This window comes from Salvelinus alpinus, chromosome 7, assembly GCF_045679555.1.
Source record: "Salvelinus alpinus chromosome 7, SLU_Salpinus.1, whole genome shotgun sequence".
In the NCBI taxonomy this organism is placed as follows: Eukaryota; Metazoa; Chordata; class Actinopteri; order Salmoniformes; family Salmonidae; genus Salvelinus; species Salvelinus alpinus.
This window is the reverse complement of record NC_092092.1, coordinates 29,756,830-29,773,577: the sequence shown is the minus strand read 5'-3', so window position 1 is coordinate 29,773,577 and position 16,748 is coordinate 29,756,830. Positions and strand designations below refer to the sequence as shown.

At 43.3% G+C, this 16,748-nt stretch overlaps 1 protein-coding gene across 7 annotated transcripts in view; it reads left to right on the top strand.

Annotated features, from left to right (window-relative positions):
* Positions 1-16,748, top strand: part of abcc3 (ATP-binding cassette, sub-family C (CFTR/MRP), member 3) — a 57,549-nt gene that overhangs the window by 36,964 nt on the left and 3,837 nt on the right. For 3 of the 7 annotated variants that reach the window (XM_071409744.1, XM_071409746.1, XM_071409749.1), the window contains 19 exons: positions 365-542; positions 708-869; positions 1,257-1,349; positions 1,956-2,159; positions 2,369-2,515; positions 2,730-2,817; positions 3,340-3,406; positions 3,503-3,629; positions 3,824-4,000; positions 4,304-4,471; positions 6,260-6,443; positions 7,112-7,220; positions 8,418-8,574; positions 8,840-9,047; positions 10,697-11,010; positions 13,191-13,390; positions 14,859-14,985; positions 15,261-15,362; positions 15,971-16,117. In XM_071409744.1, the coding sequence (XP_071265845.1) occupies positions 365-542; positions 708-869; positions 1,257-1,349; positions 1,956-2,159; positions 2,369-2,515; positions 2,730-2,817; positions 3,340-3,406; positions 3,503-3,629; positions 3,824-4,000; positions 4,304-4,471; positions 6,260-6,443; positions 7,112-7,220; positions 8,418-8,574; positions 8,840-9,047; positions 10,697-11,010; positions 13,191-13,390; positions 14,859-14,985; positions 15,261-15,362; positions 15,971-16,117 (2,959 nt within the window). Of the gene's footprint in view, positions 1-364; positions 543-707; positions 870-1,256; positions 1,350-1,955; positions 2,160-2,368; positions 2,516-2,729; positions 2,818-3,339; positions 3,407-3,502; positions 3,630-3,823; positions 4,001-4,303; positions 4,472-6,259; positions 6,444-7,111; positions 7,221-8,417; positions 8,575-8,839; positions 9,048-9,438; positions 9,750-10,696; positions 11,011-13,190; positions 13,395-14,858; positions 14,986-15,260; positions 15,363-15,970; positions 16,118-16,748 lie in introns of those variants that run through there. The other 4 variants (XM_071409745.1, XR_011676098.1, XM_071409747.1 and 1 more) reach the window with 4 other exon arrangements.

Genomic DNA, 16,748 nt, shown 5'->3' with positions numbered 1-16,748 from the left:
AAGAGTGTGCAAAGCTCTCAAGGCAAAGGGTGGCTACTTTGAAGAATATCAAATATCAAATATATTTTGATTTGTTGAACACTTTTTTTGGTTACTACATGATACCATATGTGTTATTTAATTCGTTTTTTTATTTTTTCACCATTATTCTACAATGTTAAAAATAATGAAAAACCCTTGAATGAGTAGGTGTGTGCAAATTTTTGACTGGTACTGTATGTCATGTTTAATGTGCTTGTTTTCCTCATCAGTCTACAGAATCTATGTATTTTGTATATACAGTACCAGTCAAAAGTTTGGACACACCTACTTCAAGGGTTTTTCTTTGTTTTTACTATCCCATCTTCCTCTCTCCTCCCTCCAGGTTATTGATCTCATTCACGAAGCAGAAGGGAGCTCCCACCTGGTGGGGATATGCCCTGGCCTTCCTCATGTTCTTCGCAGCCTTTCTCCAGACTCTCATTCTGCACCAACACTTCCAGTACTGCTTCGTCACTGGGATGAGGCTCCGCACCTCCATCATAGGAGCCATCTACAGGAAGGTACACACAAGCAGAAGCATGCACACACACACACACACACACACACACACACACACACACACACACACACACACACACACACACACACACACACACACACACACACACACACAGTGGTGAAAATAGTATTTTTGTCTTTCTCTTCTGTCCTTTCTCTCTCCCTAGTCTCTGATCATCACGAACGCGGCCAAACGTACAACTACAGTGGGAGAGATAGTCAACCTGATGTCTGTGGACGCTCAGCGCTTCATGGATCTCACCACCTTTCTCAACATGCTGTGGTCCGCCCCACTTCAGATCATACTGGCACTATACTTCCTGTGGCAGGTGGGTGGGTTCTTTCCATGGAGGTGGGTTTATTAGTCCACCATAGCCAAAGTAGTGCACTGTATGGGGAATAGATCTAATGAGATGAGATCCAGAATGATTGTGCCTGGAGCGTATTCATTAGTGGGATTCCGTTTGCAACAGAAAATGTTTTGCCAGGGAAACCGTTTACTTCAAAACGGAAAACATTTAGCAACAAAAACGAGTTTCTAGGTCCCTCCCTGTTTCATTTCACTCCGTTTGGTTCCTAAAGTTAACAGTTAACGTTTTGCAACTTAATCCGACTAATGATTACTCCCCTGCTCTCTGTGTTGATTAGTCATACGTGGTCTTTCTGGGGTCAATCTCTGTTGTGTTGATTGATCCTGCCTTATCTCTGTGTTGTAGAATCTGGGTCCGTCAGTGCTGGCTGGTGTTGCTGTGATGATCCTGCTGATCCCCTTAAATGCTGCCATTGCTGTGAAGACACGAGCCTACCAGGTATACACACCTCCCTCTGCTTATTGTTTGTGATATGGCGTTGAAGTAGTGGTGATGATCACGATTAGAAGGATGGTGTCGATGATGATTGTAATTAAGTTGAAGAAGTCTCATAGATTGAACAAACGGCTTCTCATCCAAGTGTGTCAAAGTAGAAACGTGTGCAACTTTTTACCACAAAAATGCTCATGATCAAACACCTAAGCACTGTAAAGATCTCCTGTGAGTTTGTACTATAGTGAGCAGGCTGCTCTTAAAACTAGTTGGCTTGTGGGTGGAAAGATGAGTGAAGTGTTCTATACCTTTTTTTGCGCCTCTGTACTTCAAAAACTCGGTGGTCTGTCAGTTTGCTCTGAAATGTTTGTGCTTTTTTGTCTTTGAGCAGCTATCAAAGCCCCTTTTTAATGAGTGTTAAAGTAAGGTATTTTAAAAGAAAAGGAAAAGCGACACTCTGTTAGATCCGACGCATTCATTTATTTACCAACGTTTCGACAGCCAAGCGGTCTACATCTCTAAAGTAGCATTGTTTTGACATGGACAGAGGATATCTCCCCCTCCCCTCTCTCCCTCCTCCCTCTCTCCACCCCCCTCCTGTTGTCTCTTAAGGTGGAGCAGATGCAGTACAAGGACGCTCGCATCAAACTGATGAACGAGATTCTGAACGGGATCAAAGTGTTGAAGCTGTACGCCTGGGAGAGCTCCTTTAAAGACAAGGTTCTGGAGATCAGACAGAACGAGCTCAATGTGCTCCGCAAGACGGCCTACCTCGGTGCTCTGTCTACCGTGGCATGGACCAGTGCACCATTCCTAGTACGGGACACACTCCGGCACGCACACACACACGCCTATATTATTATTGTTGTACGCGCTATATCACTTTGCATGGAGGAAGGAAGGTTAACTCTGACTATTAGCTAGCTATTTTAGATGGACAGAGTACAACTGAAAGCTGCAGATCAATGAGCTGTCCAGAGGATCTATTTCCAAGCTTTTTTTATTTTTTTTTTATGTCTCCTCAGGTTGCCTTGACAACGTTTGCAGTGTATGTGACTGTGGATAAAAATAACATTTTAGACGCGGAGAAAGCCTTTGTATCTTTGTCTCTGTTCAACATCTTACGGTTCCCTCTCAATATGTTGCCCCAAGTCATCAGCTGTATCGTACAGGTAGGCTCTTCTCCTCCTCTATCATTCTCTTACTCCTTCTTTTCTCTCCTTGTCTCACTCCTCTCAATTTTTTCATTCTGTCACTTTCTTTTCCCCCTACTTCTCTCATTCCTCTTTCTCTCACTCCTCCTCTTATTCCTTCTTTCATTCCTCCTGTGGATGTTGTGCATGCTTTTGCGTTGTGTGAGTGTGTTGACTCTGTTGCTACTCCAAGGCCAGCGTGTCCCTGAAGCGTATCCAGGACTTCCTGAGTCATGATGAGCTGGACCCAGAGTCTGTGGACCGGACTAACACTGCCACAGGTGAACATTGAACCAGCTGAAGAAGGAACCACCCCAAACTTGGCTGGGCTGGTTTCATTTCACCCCCTAGGCCCTTCCGATACCCCTTAGGTTTTCACTGACATGAAGGGATGGTATAGAAGAAAGCTAATGGGACGGGGCCTCTGAGGCATTCTAATTGTCTATGTTTCTGCCAGAGATCCTATTAAATTACTATTGTAATTCCTAGTTCTATGGTTACTGCTGAGTCATGCTTACATGGGCCGTTACCATGGCACCACTGCCTGCCATTACTGTAGGCGGTTAGGTTTTCAATAGAAACTATGAGGGATTATGTAATCAATTTCAGTTTTGCATCGTCATAACTCTTGGCTTTTGTAATAATAACATTTTAGACTCTTAAGTTGAGGTGACTTAAGGGATTTAGATGGACGGATTCCACAGTCATTGCTTTTCCTTCTGTAACTCCCTCTGTTTTTGCCAGTTTGGTAATGCTGTGTCATGGTTCCTGTTTTTGTAACTGCAATGCATTCTCCCCTTCAGATAGCTCAGTGACTGTTGTCAATGGGAAGTTCACCTGGGCAAAACAAGATCCTCCTGCTCTACACAAGTATGTTGGCAAGTTGCATCATGCAAAGGACAATAACTATTCAAGGGAAAGAATGCACTGACTGTGTGTGTGTGTGTGTGTGTGTGTGTCCCCCAGTATAAACCTGATGGTGCCCCAGGGCTCACTGCTAGCGGTGGTAGGACATGTCGGCTGTGGAAAGTCTTCTCTGGTGTCAGCTCTACTGGGAGAGATGGAGAAAATGGAGGGAGACATCTCTATACAGGTATGTCCACTGAATTCAATTATCCTAACTGAAGGTTGGTTGGTTGATTTGATTTTACTGGGGCATTTGCTCGATTGAGGAATTGATTAGTGGGTCAATTGCTTTATTGATTGATTGAACGATTGATAGACTGATTGTTTGTGTCCAGTTGTAGTTTTCAGCTGTACTGAGTTTTCTCCCTCCTCTCCTTTCAGGGTTCGGTGGCCTACGTCCCGCAGCAAGCCTGGATCCAGAATGCCACTCTGAGAGACAACATCCTATTTGGCAAGGCCTACAACGAGCAGAAGTACCGCTGTTGTCTGGAGGCCTGCGCTCTGACCCAGGACCTGGAAGTACTACCTGGAGGAGACCTGACCGAGATCGGAGAGAAGGTAGGGAGATGGAATAGAATCTAACCTGGTTTGTTTTTTGGGGCTAAAGGTCATGTTAGCCCACAACTAAAGGCATCAGTTCTGGGAGCTAAGATGAGTCTTCGAGTCTCAAACAAAGCAACTTATTTTGAGATCAGTGATTTGCTTGTGTCTGTCTCTCTCCTCTCTTTCTCTCTCCTCTCTCTATTTCTCCTTTCTTTCTTTCTCTCTCTCTCTTCTCTCCTTTCTTTCTTTCTCTCCACTCTCTTTCTCTCCTCTCTCTATTTCTCCTCTCTCTTTCTCCTTTCTCTCTTTCTCTCTCAGGGAATCAACCTATCAGGTGGTCAGAGACAGAGGGTCAGTCTGGCCAGAGCTCTGTACAACAAGGCAGACGTCTACCTGCTGGACGACCCTCTCTCTGCCGTGGACGCCCACGTGGCCAAACACATCTTCGACCACGTCATTGGCCCAGAGGGGGCGCTGCAGGGCAAGGTGAGTAGAAGAGTCACTCTGCTCTGTTCTCCATACACTACAGAAGAAGAGAGACACATGCTGAGTGGTAGCAGAGACATTAACTGGTTAGATATCTTGTCCATTATCAACAATATTTGGTGGTATGGCACTACATGGCCATGTTAAAAACAGTGGGAATCTCCTCATAACTGACAAGTACATGAGCTATATTCTGTCTAGTTCACATAGTAAAACCCCATTTTGAAGAGTCCTCGCCTACAATAGAGGAAATGGTAGCTCTTATCTGTGGTTTATTATTTTCAATCCTCTACTTGTTGGTTTAGTATCAAATGTACGACTTTATTGCGCTGATAAGAAACGTATGTACAGACTTGGGTGTGTAAATTCAATATGTGTAATACACATCGTCTTCGGGGGGGCTTTCATGTGCAGTGTGTTTGTGGTTGTTTCATTATTATAGTGAGTGTCACTTCCTATATTTGAATGTTCACTGTCCTGCTGCATATGCAACACTAAGAATAATTGAACTAACATGACAGTAAGTGATGGGGGGAAAAATGTATACAGTATAGTATCACTATTATTTTTAAATCAAATCAAATGTATTTATATAGCCCTTCTGACATCAGCTGATATCTCAAAGTGCTGTACAGAAACCCAGCCTAAAACCCCAAACAGCAAGCAATGCAGGTGTAGAAGCACCTGAAGATGTTGTATAGATTCTATGACTCCAAATATAAATTCTCTAGCTCAGGTATTTCTCCTTCTATAGTTTGTTCTCATCTTCTTTTTAAATGGTGAGTCAACATGTTTTAAGCAGATTTATTAGAACATCGAATTGCAATAAAATCTCAGTATCGAATCGCAATAGCGATATAGAATAGTGAAACGTATAGAATCGCAACACATATAGAATAGTGAAACGTATAGAATCGCAACACATATAGATAGAATAGTGAAACATATAGAATAGTGAAACGTATAGAATCGCAACACATATAGAATAGTGAAACGTATAGAATCGCAACACATATAGAATAGTGAAACGTATAGAATCGCAACACATATAGAATAGTGAAACGTATAGAATCGCAACACATATAGAATAGTGAAACGTATAGAATCGCAACACATATAGATAGAATAGTGAAACGTATAGAATCGCAACACATATAGATAGAATAGTGAAACGTATAGAATCGCAACACATATAGATAGAATAGTGAAACGTATAGAATCGCAACACATATAGATAGAATAGTGAAACGTATAGAATCGCAACACATATAGATAGAATAGTGAAACGTATAGAATCGCAACACATATAGATAGAATAGTGAAACGTATAGAATCGCAACACATATAGATAGAATAGTGAAACGTATAGAATCGCAACACATATAGATAGAATAGTGAAACGTATAGAATCGCAACACATATAGATAGAATAGTGAAACGTATAGAATCGCAACACATATAGATAGAATAGTGAAACGTATAGAATCGCAACACATATAGATAGAATAGTGAAACGTATAGAATCGCAACACATATAGATAGAATAGTGAAACGTATAGAATCGCAACACATATAGATAGAATAGTGAAACGTATAGAATCGCAACACATATAGATAGAATAGTGAAACGTATAGAATCGCAACACATATAGATAGAATAGTGAAACGTATAGAATCGCAACCAATATCGGCACCTAAGTATTGTGATAATAAAGTATCGTGATAGTAAAGTATCATGAGGTCCCTGGCAATTCCCAGCCTTAATGACAGATCCTCTTTTCTCTCAAGACGCGTATCCTGGTGACGCACGGCATCAGCTTCCTGCCGCAGGTGGATAACATAGTGGTGATGGTGGAGGGCAGGGTGTCGGAGATGGGCTCGTACCAAGAGCTGCTCAAACAGAATGGGGCATTCGCTGAGTTCCTCAGGAACTATTCCCTGGAGGACATCATCGAGGAGGACGAGGCAACAGGTAGAACTACTATAGTTACAATAGCACAGGGGTATTTGAATCTTACCCTACGATGCTGGTTTTCTGTTCTACTTCCACCTGGTAATTAATTGCACCCACTTGGTGTCCCTTAAAGTTAAACCACATACATTTTTGTCTTTGGAATACTTCAAATGTTTTCTTATGTGTAGTTAAATGTTTTCATATTAACCCCCCACCTCAATGGACATTTTACCCTGCCCCCACCCCAATGGACATGTATCATGCTGAATTGCCACCACTAGTCAGCGACCTGTCCCCCCCCCCCGCTCCGACGGGCTTTCGTAAGTGGTCCCAGGTTTAAATTGGTCTCTGATTTAGAGGGGAAGAATGAAGAAAAGCAGTGGAACTGGCTTCAAGGTCCAGATTTGAATTTGAGTGCTAAAGCAGAAGAGCAGATTCTATTGATGTTAATGCCCTCGGGGTTCCACTGTTCCCCCTACACCAGTGCGTGCCAACATGTGTCCTTGAAGGCTACTGGGTGTGCAAGCTACTAGCTGATTCAGGTTTGTTAGAGTAGGGTTGGAGCAAAACCCTAAATACCCAGTAGCTCTCTAGGAGGAGAGTTGGCTGTCCCTGCCTAACACCTATAGGAGTGTGTACACCTGCTACATAATTACCACGGTAACACTGTGACTCAACACCCACAGAGGCTTTGACTGACGAAGAAGAAGACTTCCCTGACGACGCCCTTAGCAACCATACAGACATGGTGGACAACGAACCAGTGGTCAATGAGGCAAAGAGACAGTTCATAAGGTACTTATAAGTCTCTGTAACAGTTCATAAGGCAGTCCCTCCAGGATTCTTCTGTGTTTTTTTTGTGTGATAGTTGCGGGCCAAAATGCCTGATTTTGCTGCGGCAATTCGGACATTTTGCATGCCAATTTGCAATGTTTTTATAAAATGTCACAGTAGGGTCATTTAAAAATAAAATAAAAATGCGGGTCAATGGGGGCACCTCCCCCGGACAAAAATCCCCCTCCCGCTGCACTAAGCGAATGAATTGAAGTGCACCTCTTTTGCCTCGTGTAAAATGTGGTGATGCAAAAATGAGAGACCACGTGTGGTTGTTATGAAAATCTAGGAATATTTGTCCAAGGAAATGTTTCTGGTTGGTCTCAGGGAATGTACAACAATTAGGAAGGGAGACTTTTAAAACGGGATTGAGTGAAGTAGCAGCAAATATGTTGAATAAGCAACTAATGGAGAGCGTCACAAGTTATATCTTATATCTTTCTGTCTAATACAGCTATTGACTTACTTTTTTAGCTCTTTGTTAGAGGCACACTTTTTGTAAGTAGTTATAACTGTCCGCTGGAATTTAGCCTGAAAAGATTTGACAAATGTGATTGGTTGACGATATCACATTGGCGTCTCATCTTGCACTGTGCAGAATATCAGATCTCAACACAGATTGGGGAAGTGTTTAACATCATCAGTACCACATCCTTATGTTATATATCTTGTCATAAGCGCAATGTGACTGCAAAAGAGACAGGTTGGAATGTCAATTCTTATCAAATGAATGGGAAGTCTGACTGAAATATGGGCCAAATCAACCTTTTTTTGTAAATTTAGTTGCGTTTTAAGTTGTTGATAAAATGCAGGACATGATTGTTTGGTTGCGGGACGAAGGGCCAAAATGCAGGACTGTCCCGTACAATCCGGAACATGTGGTCACCCTAGCTGACAGGGGGAAAAGTTTGTTGAAGTGTTGTTTGATTGAACCATTTTATTGGGTAAAAATGCAGTGTTTCAAATTGCAAGCCCTCGCTTAATATGCAGGGGATTGTTTATTTAGCTAAAAGTTCTACGGTATGTTTTACCTCTTTAATAGATAAATGCCATATTTTATGGGGCTTTGGACTTGAGTTGCTGTGAAGCACTTAAAAAAAAAAGTATGATATACACAACGATTGATTGACCGATCAATCACTTCCTCCCTCCCTGAAGGCAGATCAGCATCATCTCAGGGGACCTGGAGAACCCAAAGAGCAGGTCTGTCCGGAAGCGTCTGTGCAGCGAGAGGAAGCATGCCGAATCTGACTCAGAGAAGAAACTACCCAAGGTGGCGAAACTCATCCAAGCAGAGACCGCTGAGACAGGCAGGGTGAGTAGAGCTATGGGCATACATAGTTTAGTAAACTTGATTGAAGATGTAGACTTCTACTCTCTCCTACCCTCAGGTGACGTTGTTCCGGGTGTATTCCGAGAGAGTACGGCCTCTGATGTCTAACCTCTTACCCCTGACCTTTAACCTCTGTCTCCTCCCTCTCCTCAGGTGAAGATAAAGATGTTCTGGGAGTATTCCAAAGCTTTAGAGCCACTGATCTCTAACCCCTGACCTCTAACTGCCCTTTCCTCCCTGTCCTCAGGTGAAGAGCAAGGTGTTCTGGGAGTATGCCAAGGCAGTAGGGCCTCTGCTGTCCCTCTTCATCTGTTTCCTGTACGGCTGCCAGAGTGCTGCTGCCATCGGAGCCAACGTCTGGCTGAGCCAGTGGACCAATGACGCAGCTCAGAACGTGACCCAGGAGAATGTCAGCATGAGGGTGGGCGTGTATGCTGCTTTGGGCATGGCACAAGGTGAGGAGACCTGCTGTTCAGTACCTTTAGGATAAGGATACCTATCCACCTTAAGATGACTGAAAGTACTCAATATTCAATCATACAATTTGTCTGTGGTGTTTGGATCATTTGTGCCGAAGAGGTTTTGTTGTTGTGGATTTTGCTGCGTATATGACAATTGTATGTTTTACTTTATTACTGTATGATGCTAACTATGAGTGGTTGGTCTTGTGTGAGGACCTTGGCCTCAACACCTCAGGTCCTTTTCCAGTAACACTGTGAGCTTGATTTGAATGAAATTGAAAAGGGTCTCTGCATTCATGAGAGCGGACACATACAGAACCCACTGCCTCCTCAACCCTCATCTCCCCGCTCCCCGCTCCCTCTCTTCCTCCTCCCTCCATCTCAGGGCTCCTGGTCATGGTCTCCTCCTTCACCCTGGCCATGGGGAACATCGGAGCAGCCAGGAAGCTCCACTATGCCCTCCTGGACAACAAGCTTCACACCCCCCAGTCTTTCTTTGACACCACCCCCATAGGCAGGGTCATCAACCGCTTCTCTAAGGACATCTACGTCATTGACGAGGCACTGCCCTCCACCGTTCTCATGTTCCTCGGGACCTTCTTCTCCTCTCTCTCCACCATGATAGTCATAGTGGCCAGCACCCCCATCTTCGCCGTGGTCATAGCCCCGCTGGCTTTCATATACATCTTTGTCCAGGTATTGGTTCTCTTCTGAAGAGCTAATGGTTGGTTGCTCTACTCTCTAGGGCAGGAGTTTATGGTGTCAAGTAATACTTGTTTTTTTCCCCCTCCTTTTCATTTCAATTTCTGCCAAAGTGGGTTGCTTACGTTCCTGAACGCAGCATGCAGCACCCTGATTGTTGGAGCAGTTTTTGTGACCTTTGGCTTTTTGTTTTATCTGCAGCTTTTTGTGTTCCTGTTATCTGTAGAGCATTTGCTCTCCTCCCTGTCTCCTCTCCCCTAACTATGCATTCACATCCTCTCTCTCCCTCTCAGCAGCCCTATATCACTTCCTGCCCTGCCTGCAGCCTGTTTACCCACACGCGCAGACACACACAGCAGGGTTGGTTCACCCACAGCCGGTGCTGTGTACACACAGTAGTAAAGGAGGCTTCAGTTCAGCTGATCTTGTTGTTTGTTTACTCTGGTCCTCTTGAGGCGATCAAGCTGAGAGCTCAGAACACTACTGTGCTTTCTTTACCACCCAACATCCTTCTCAGGGGCACAGTGGAGAATGTATTGTAGCTGGAGAACATGGATTTAGACTAGAGTGGCGTAGGATGAAGTTGCCCCTAGACCTGATTTAAAGGTGAGGGTTTTAGGTTTGTGCTTACAGGAAAGATGAGAACTCTGGTGTGCTGCTGCCCTCTGGTGGTGAATGAATGGAAAGGCAAGTAGTAGTCTGACGCTACAGGTATCCATCCACACATTAGAGAGTTTGAGGTTCTTTTGTTTCTTGTCCGACTCTATAGGGTATTGGTATGCAGGGTTTCCATGCAGTGCCTTTAGTGTTTGACCCAGGAAGTGAATATTTGGGTCATTACTCTATACTGCCAAAGGCTTCTATACCAGTGGGAGGGAGAGAGAGAGAGATCCAATTAACAGTAGTGTGGTTGTCACCTGTGCCCCTCCCCCCTCTCCCAGGTGTGCTGTTGCTGGCCAACTGTCTGCTGTCCAAGGCCTACAGCATGCTGCGGGCAGCCAAACTCATGCACCTCTACATGCTCCAGGGGGTGCTGAGGGCACCCCAGGGCTTCTTCGAGAGCACCCCCACGGGGCGCGTACTAAACCGCTTCAGCAAAGACGTGGACATTATAGACTCGCACATCCCAGACAATATTGATATATGGATGCGCACTTTCTGGTACACAGTGAATGTGCTGATCGTATGCTCTGCCCTCACCCCTCTGTTCCTACTAGTCGTAGTGCCGTTAATGGTGTTCTATTGGTGGGTCCAGGTAAATAGGACACAACTCATTAATAACTCTAATACAGCGTGTGAGTGTGTGTGTGTGTGGGCTGGTAGATTGCTGCTGTTGTGTGTGCAGTTTGCTGTGGTAGATGTGACCATCATTCTCGTTGTCTTAGTGTTGCAGTGGGGTTTGCTTGGTGGGTAGATACAGTAGCAGACTAGCGAGTGGAGGTTTAGTCTGTAGGCTAAGGCTCCAATCTCTAGTTGTTTGGTTTGTGTGGAACGGCTGTTCTTCTAATTCACACCACCCCAAGGTATATGGATGTGGAACCTCAGCATATTGTTGATATTCCATTGACTTGGCTTCACTATGATAATTCGATGCACTGAATTTAGGATTTGACTGAATCAGTGCCGGTCAACAACTGGGGCTAGATGGTGAGCAGCCGTTCGGTATCTGTAGTGAATACTGTAGTGAATACTGTAGTGAATACTGTAGTGTGTGTGGGGGGGAATAGGCATTATTGTGTCATCATGGTTACTGAATGTTCATTCCGCCGTTTATTACTCATCCTAATCAGTTAAACTTCAAAACATCCATTTAGCATCCATTTGTTGTGAATAACTGTTTGGCTATCATGTTATCTCTACTAACACACTAAGATGATTTGGCTTATTAAGGTCCCTATGACTTTGTAATGTGTTTTTTTTTTTTTTTTTTTGCGTCTGGAGATTTGGCCCACAAAATTACGACACTTGATAGGAGCCACAAGGCTTCTTCAAATTGCTGTTCAATGATAGAATGTGTTGAGCATCAATTGACATGACAGGACATGAAATGCACCATGTCCTGGCTCCACGCACCTGCAGCACACTGATTTAATTTCTAGAAATCAACAAGCAATCACCTCCTTTCAACCTTCCAATCAGTTTGATTGAGAAGGTCTATTGAGATTACGTGATCCTGACCGAAAATAGTTTAGTTTGTAGTATCTGCATTTGGATGTTTCGCTGAGGGCTATTGGGGCTTGTGCTTGGTCATAATTTCCTTTAACGATTGTACAGTAGCTAGCAGTTTCCAGAAGTTGGAAAACTGATATATTTCTAGAGCCCGACCGATATATCAGTTCACCAATATTATCGGCTGATATTGGCCTTTTACAGCTATATCGTTATCAGACGATAATTCAACCGTCAACCAATATTCAGTAAAAAGGATTTTTAAATCTCATGCTTTTCTGAACAAATGCAGCCATTATCAGAACGAGGGGACATATTTGTATACATTCTTGTCACGATGTATGAAATCAACATTTGAAGCATAGTTATTGGACAATTGCACTTTTGAATGGCAATTTATGCGAATTCAGTGAGTAAAAATTAGACTTTTTAAAAATTTCCCTGCTGTAAAACAGTATATCGGCAGACATATCAGTATGTTTTGTCCCCTAATAAATCAGAATCTGACCCCCAAAAAACATTGGTCGGGCTCTATATATTTCTGTCGGTGAGACATTTGAAACTAGTTCTTTACGGTGGATGTAAGCAGGGTTCTGTGTGTTCACATGTGCCTCTGAGACGCTTGCTAACTGCAACTGCAGCGATGTTAACTGGGTCGCCATGATCTAACATCCGCATATATTCCTTCTCCTTTTTGATTTATCTGCATTGTCTTTTATTTACCTTCTCCATGTGTCTCTCAATCATTGAAAAAAGGGGTATTTCTTGCTCACTGGGACTTTAATTATTCTATATGTATGAATTTGACCTTAATAATGTGTTAATGTTTAAAAGCCAAACCGTACACTGCAATATTATGATGGCACTTAAGCACTAATGGAAATTGAAGTGTTAATTTATAAAATGTAATCAAATGTGTTTAGTACTGGATAATTTATAAATTGATTTGATAATCAAATTAAATATACCTTATTTCGTAGAATGGGCCGGGTGGAAAGAGCATCCGCAGAGTTCAAGAACTGCCATTATGATAATTAATGTAAACGCTAGCTAAATATGAATATTAAATATATCTATCACTATGAAATGAATCTATTACTCTATTAGTCTGTCAAAGGAACTCTGCAGATGTTTTGTGAACCCTGACCTTACTATATATCGTGTGTTACTGCAGTGTGCGCTTCCTAGTTGCTTACTGTCACAGCTTTATCCCAGTGTTCAGTTACTATATAATGCGTTGCTCGTCTCTCTTCCCCACGGCTGTAGAGATTTTATGTGGCCACATCTCGGCAGTTAAAGCGTCTGGAGTCGGTCAGCAGGTCTCCCATATACTCCCATTTCTCTGAGACCGTCACTGGCTCTAGTGTTATCAGAGCCTACGGCAGACACGATGCCTTTGTACTAATGAGTGACATGAAGGTGGATGAGAACCAGAAGAGTTACTACCCTGGTATAGTGTCCAACAGGTAGGTGGTGTCTATATCTTACTGTACATTCACTATGGACTCTGGAGGACAGTGGCTGTGTTCCAATTGTCTTTGGGGCGGCAGGTTGCCTAGCCTTAAGAGTATTGGGTCAGTAACCGAAAAGGCGCTGGTTTGAATCCCCGAGCTGACTAGGTGGAAAATATGTTGATGTGTCCTTGAGCAAGGCACTTAACCCTAATTGCTCCTGTAAGTCTCTCTGGATAAGAGCGTCTGCTAAATGACTCCAATGTAAAATTCTTAATTTGCTTCCTTTCCTCGCTCCCTTTTTTGGCTACTGCTCTGATCTGAAGGGTCTTGGTAATAATCCCAAGGGTGCTAGGATTCTCTCTTCAAAATGACTGTTTCATTCAGTGTACAGTATTTGTCTGTCCATTGGATTTTGAGAATTGGAACATAGCCACTGACTGGTGCACATGTTGAAAGCATGCTCAACAGGCACACATACACGTTCCATCGCAAAGTACATAAAACATGAGTGTCCCACTTTCCAATAAGTGCTCCTAATACTGCATCTAATCGATGTATTTGCATGGTAATGTATATTGAACAAAAATATAAACGCAACAGTTAACAATTTTATTGAGTTACAGTTCATAGAAGGAAATCAGTCAATTGGAATAAATTCATTAGGTCCTAATCAATGGAAATCACATGACTGGGTAGGGACGCAGCCATGGGTTGGCCTGGGAGTGCGTAGGCCCACCCACTGGGGAGCCAGGCCCAACCAATCAGAATGAGTTTTTCTCCACTAAAGGGCTTTATTAGTTTCATCAGCTGTCCGAGTGGCTGGTCTCAGACGATCCCGCAGGTGAAGAAGCCGGATGTGGAGGTCCTGGGCTGGTGTGGCTACACGTGGTCTGCGGTTGTGAGGCTGGTTGGACACGTTCTGCCAAATACTCAAAAAGACATTGGAGGCGGCTTATAGTAGAGACATGAACATTCAATTGTCTGGAAACAGCTTTGTTGGACATTCCTGAACTCAGCATGCCAATTGCACGCATGTGTGGTGTTTTGTGACAAAAATGCACATTTTAGAGTGGCTTTTTATTTTCCCAAGCACAAGGTACACCTGGCAAAGGAGAAATGCTAACTAACAGGGATGTAAACAATTTAAGAGAAATAAGATTTTTGTGCATATGGAAAATTCTATTTAATTTCAGCTCATAAATATGGGACCAACACTTTACATTAGTGGAGGCTGCTGAGGGGAGGACGGCTCATAATAATATCTGGAACGGCACGAATGGATTGGCACCAATCACATGGAAACCATGTTTGATGTATTTGATACCATTCCACTGATTCCGCTCCAGCCATTACCACGAGCCCGTCCTCCCCAATTAAGGTTCCACCAACCTCCTGAGCTTTACATGTTGCATTTCATATTTTCTTTCAGTATAAGGCAGGTTCGCTGCTCTAACTGTGTCTTGTGTGTGTGTGTGTGTAGGTGGTTAGGGGTGCGTATAGAGTTCATTGGGAACTGCATCGTACTGTTTGCTGCTCTGTTTGCTGTAATCGGGAAAGACAAGCTCAACCCTGGACTGGTGGGACTCTCTGTGTCCTACGCTCTACTGGTACAGTACAACATATCTACTGTCCGTTTAACTGTCTGCTGCAAATGGTGCCCATTGCTTGCCACTGTGATTCTGTAGTGCTAGTGTTAAGGACGTCACGCTGCTTGCTTGGCGACTACCGCTTCTTCCTAATTCAGCTCATACCGAGGCTCGAACCCACCGAAAGCTAGCTATTCAGCAACGCAAGTGGGGACACTTCAGACTGATGGCTAAATGGCGTGCGTGTGTTTTTTCCCATAAGCATCTCTCATGCTACTGTGTTTGCCTTGTAACAGGTGACCATGTCACTGAACTGGATGGTGAGGATGACGTCAGATCTGGAGAGCAACATCGTAGCCGTGGAGAGAGTCAAGGAGTACTCTGAGACCAAGACTGAGGTACAAAAAGTACATACACGCGATGCTTACTTGAATGGTACATTACATATGGAAATTAACCAGGTCTAATCGCTCATAAGTACAAGGCAAAGCGACAGTGGAAATGTTGTTGTGGCCTGCTGTTTGTTAGTTACTGACCACCTTTTTTTTCTCTCATAAATTGGCACTTGAAGTGTGTTTTATTTGCTCTTAATAGAGAAACATTGTTCATGCTGTTTTCCAGGAAAATAATCCATAAAAAATCTGGAATTTACACATTCCTTTGACTGTTTGGCTGCCAAGTCAAACTCACAATCACAACCATAAGACTAATAAAAGTATAACTACATCTATATCTTGGATATTATGTGCCATATAAGGCCTACCTTTGATGTTGGGCGGCTGGGCACTAGTATACTGTACATTTCAGACCACTTTGTTTATTACACCCAACAAATATGTCACCCTCTTTACTGATCATGTGATTGAGTTTATAGTGTTACACTATGCTACAGTATATGCATGTGTGTTTGTTTATGAAATATGGCTGTCCTCAACCTCTGCAGATGTGGACAGAATTTCAAGTGTGTATCAAGCTTATTGGTGTGTATAATTGTGTATGCTGCTAGGCCCCATGGGAGGTGGAGGACAAGAAGCCTTCGTCTGATTGGCCGTCCCAGGGGAACGTAGAGTTCAGTGACTACAGCGTGAGGTACAGAGAGGGACTGGAGCTGGTCCTTAAGAACATCACCCTCAGTGTCAAAGGAGGAGAGAAGGTGAGCACAACAGACATATAGGCCTTGATTCTGTAGACTGATGAGGGAAACAAGCACATTAAACATGACATACAGTACCAGTCAAAAGTTTGGACACACCTACTCGTTCAAAGGATTTTCTTTATTTTCTACATTGTAGAATAATAGAAGACATCAAAACAAAGGAATCATGTAGTAACCAAAAAAGTGTTAAACAAATCAAGATAATTATTTTATTTGAGATTCTTCAAAGTAGCCCACCTTTGCCTTGATGACAGCTTTGCACACTCTTGGCATTCTCTCGCTTCATGAGGAATGCTTTTCCAATAGTCTTGAAGGAGATCCCACATATGCTGAGCACTTGCTGGCTGCTTTTCCTTCACTCTGCGGTCCAACTCATCCCAAATCATCTCAATTGGGTTGAGGTCGGGTGATTGTGGAGGCCAGGTCATCTGATGCAGCACTCCATCACTCTCCTTCTTGGTAAAATAGCCCTTTCACACCTTGGAGGTGTGTTGAAAAACAAATGATAGTCCCACTAAGCGCAAACCAGATGGGATGGCGTATCGCTGCAGAATGTTGTGATAGCCATGCTGGTTAAGTGTGCCTTGAATTGTAAATAAATCACTGACCGTGTCACCAAAACACACCC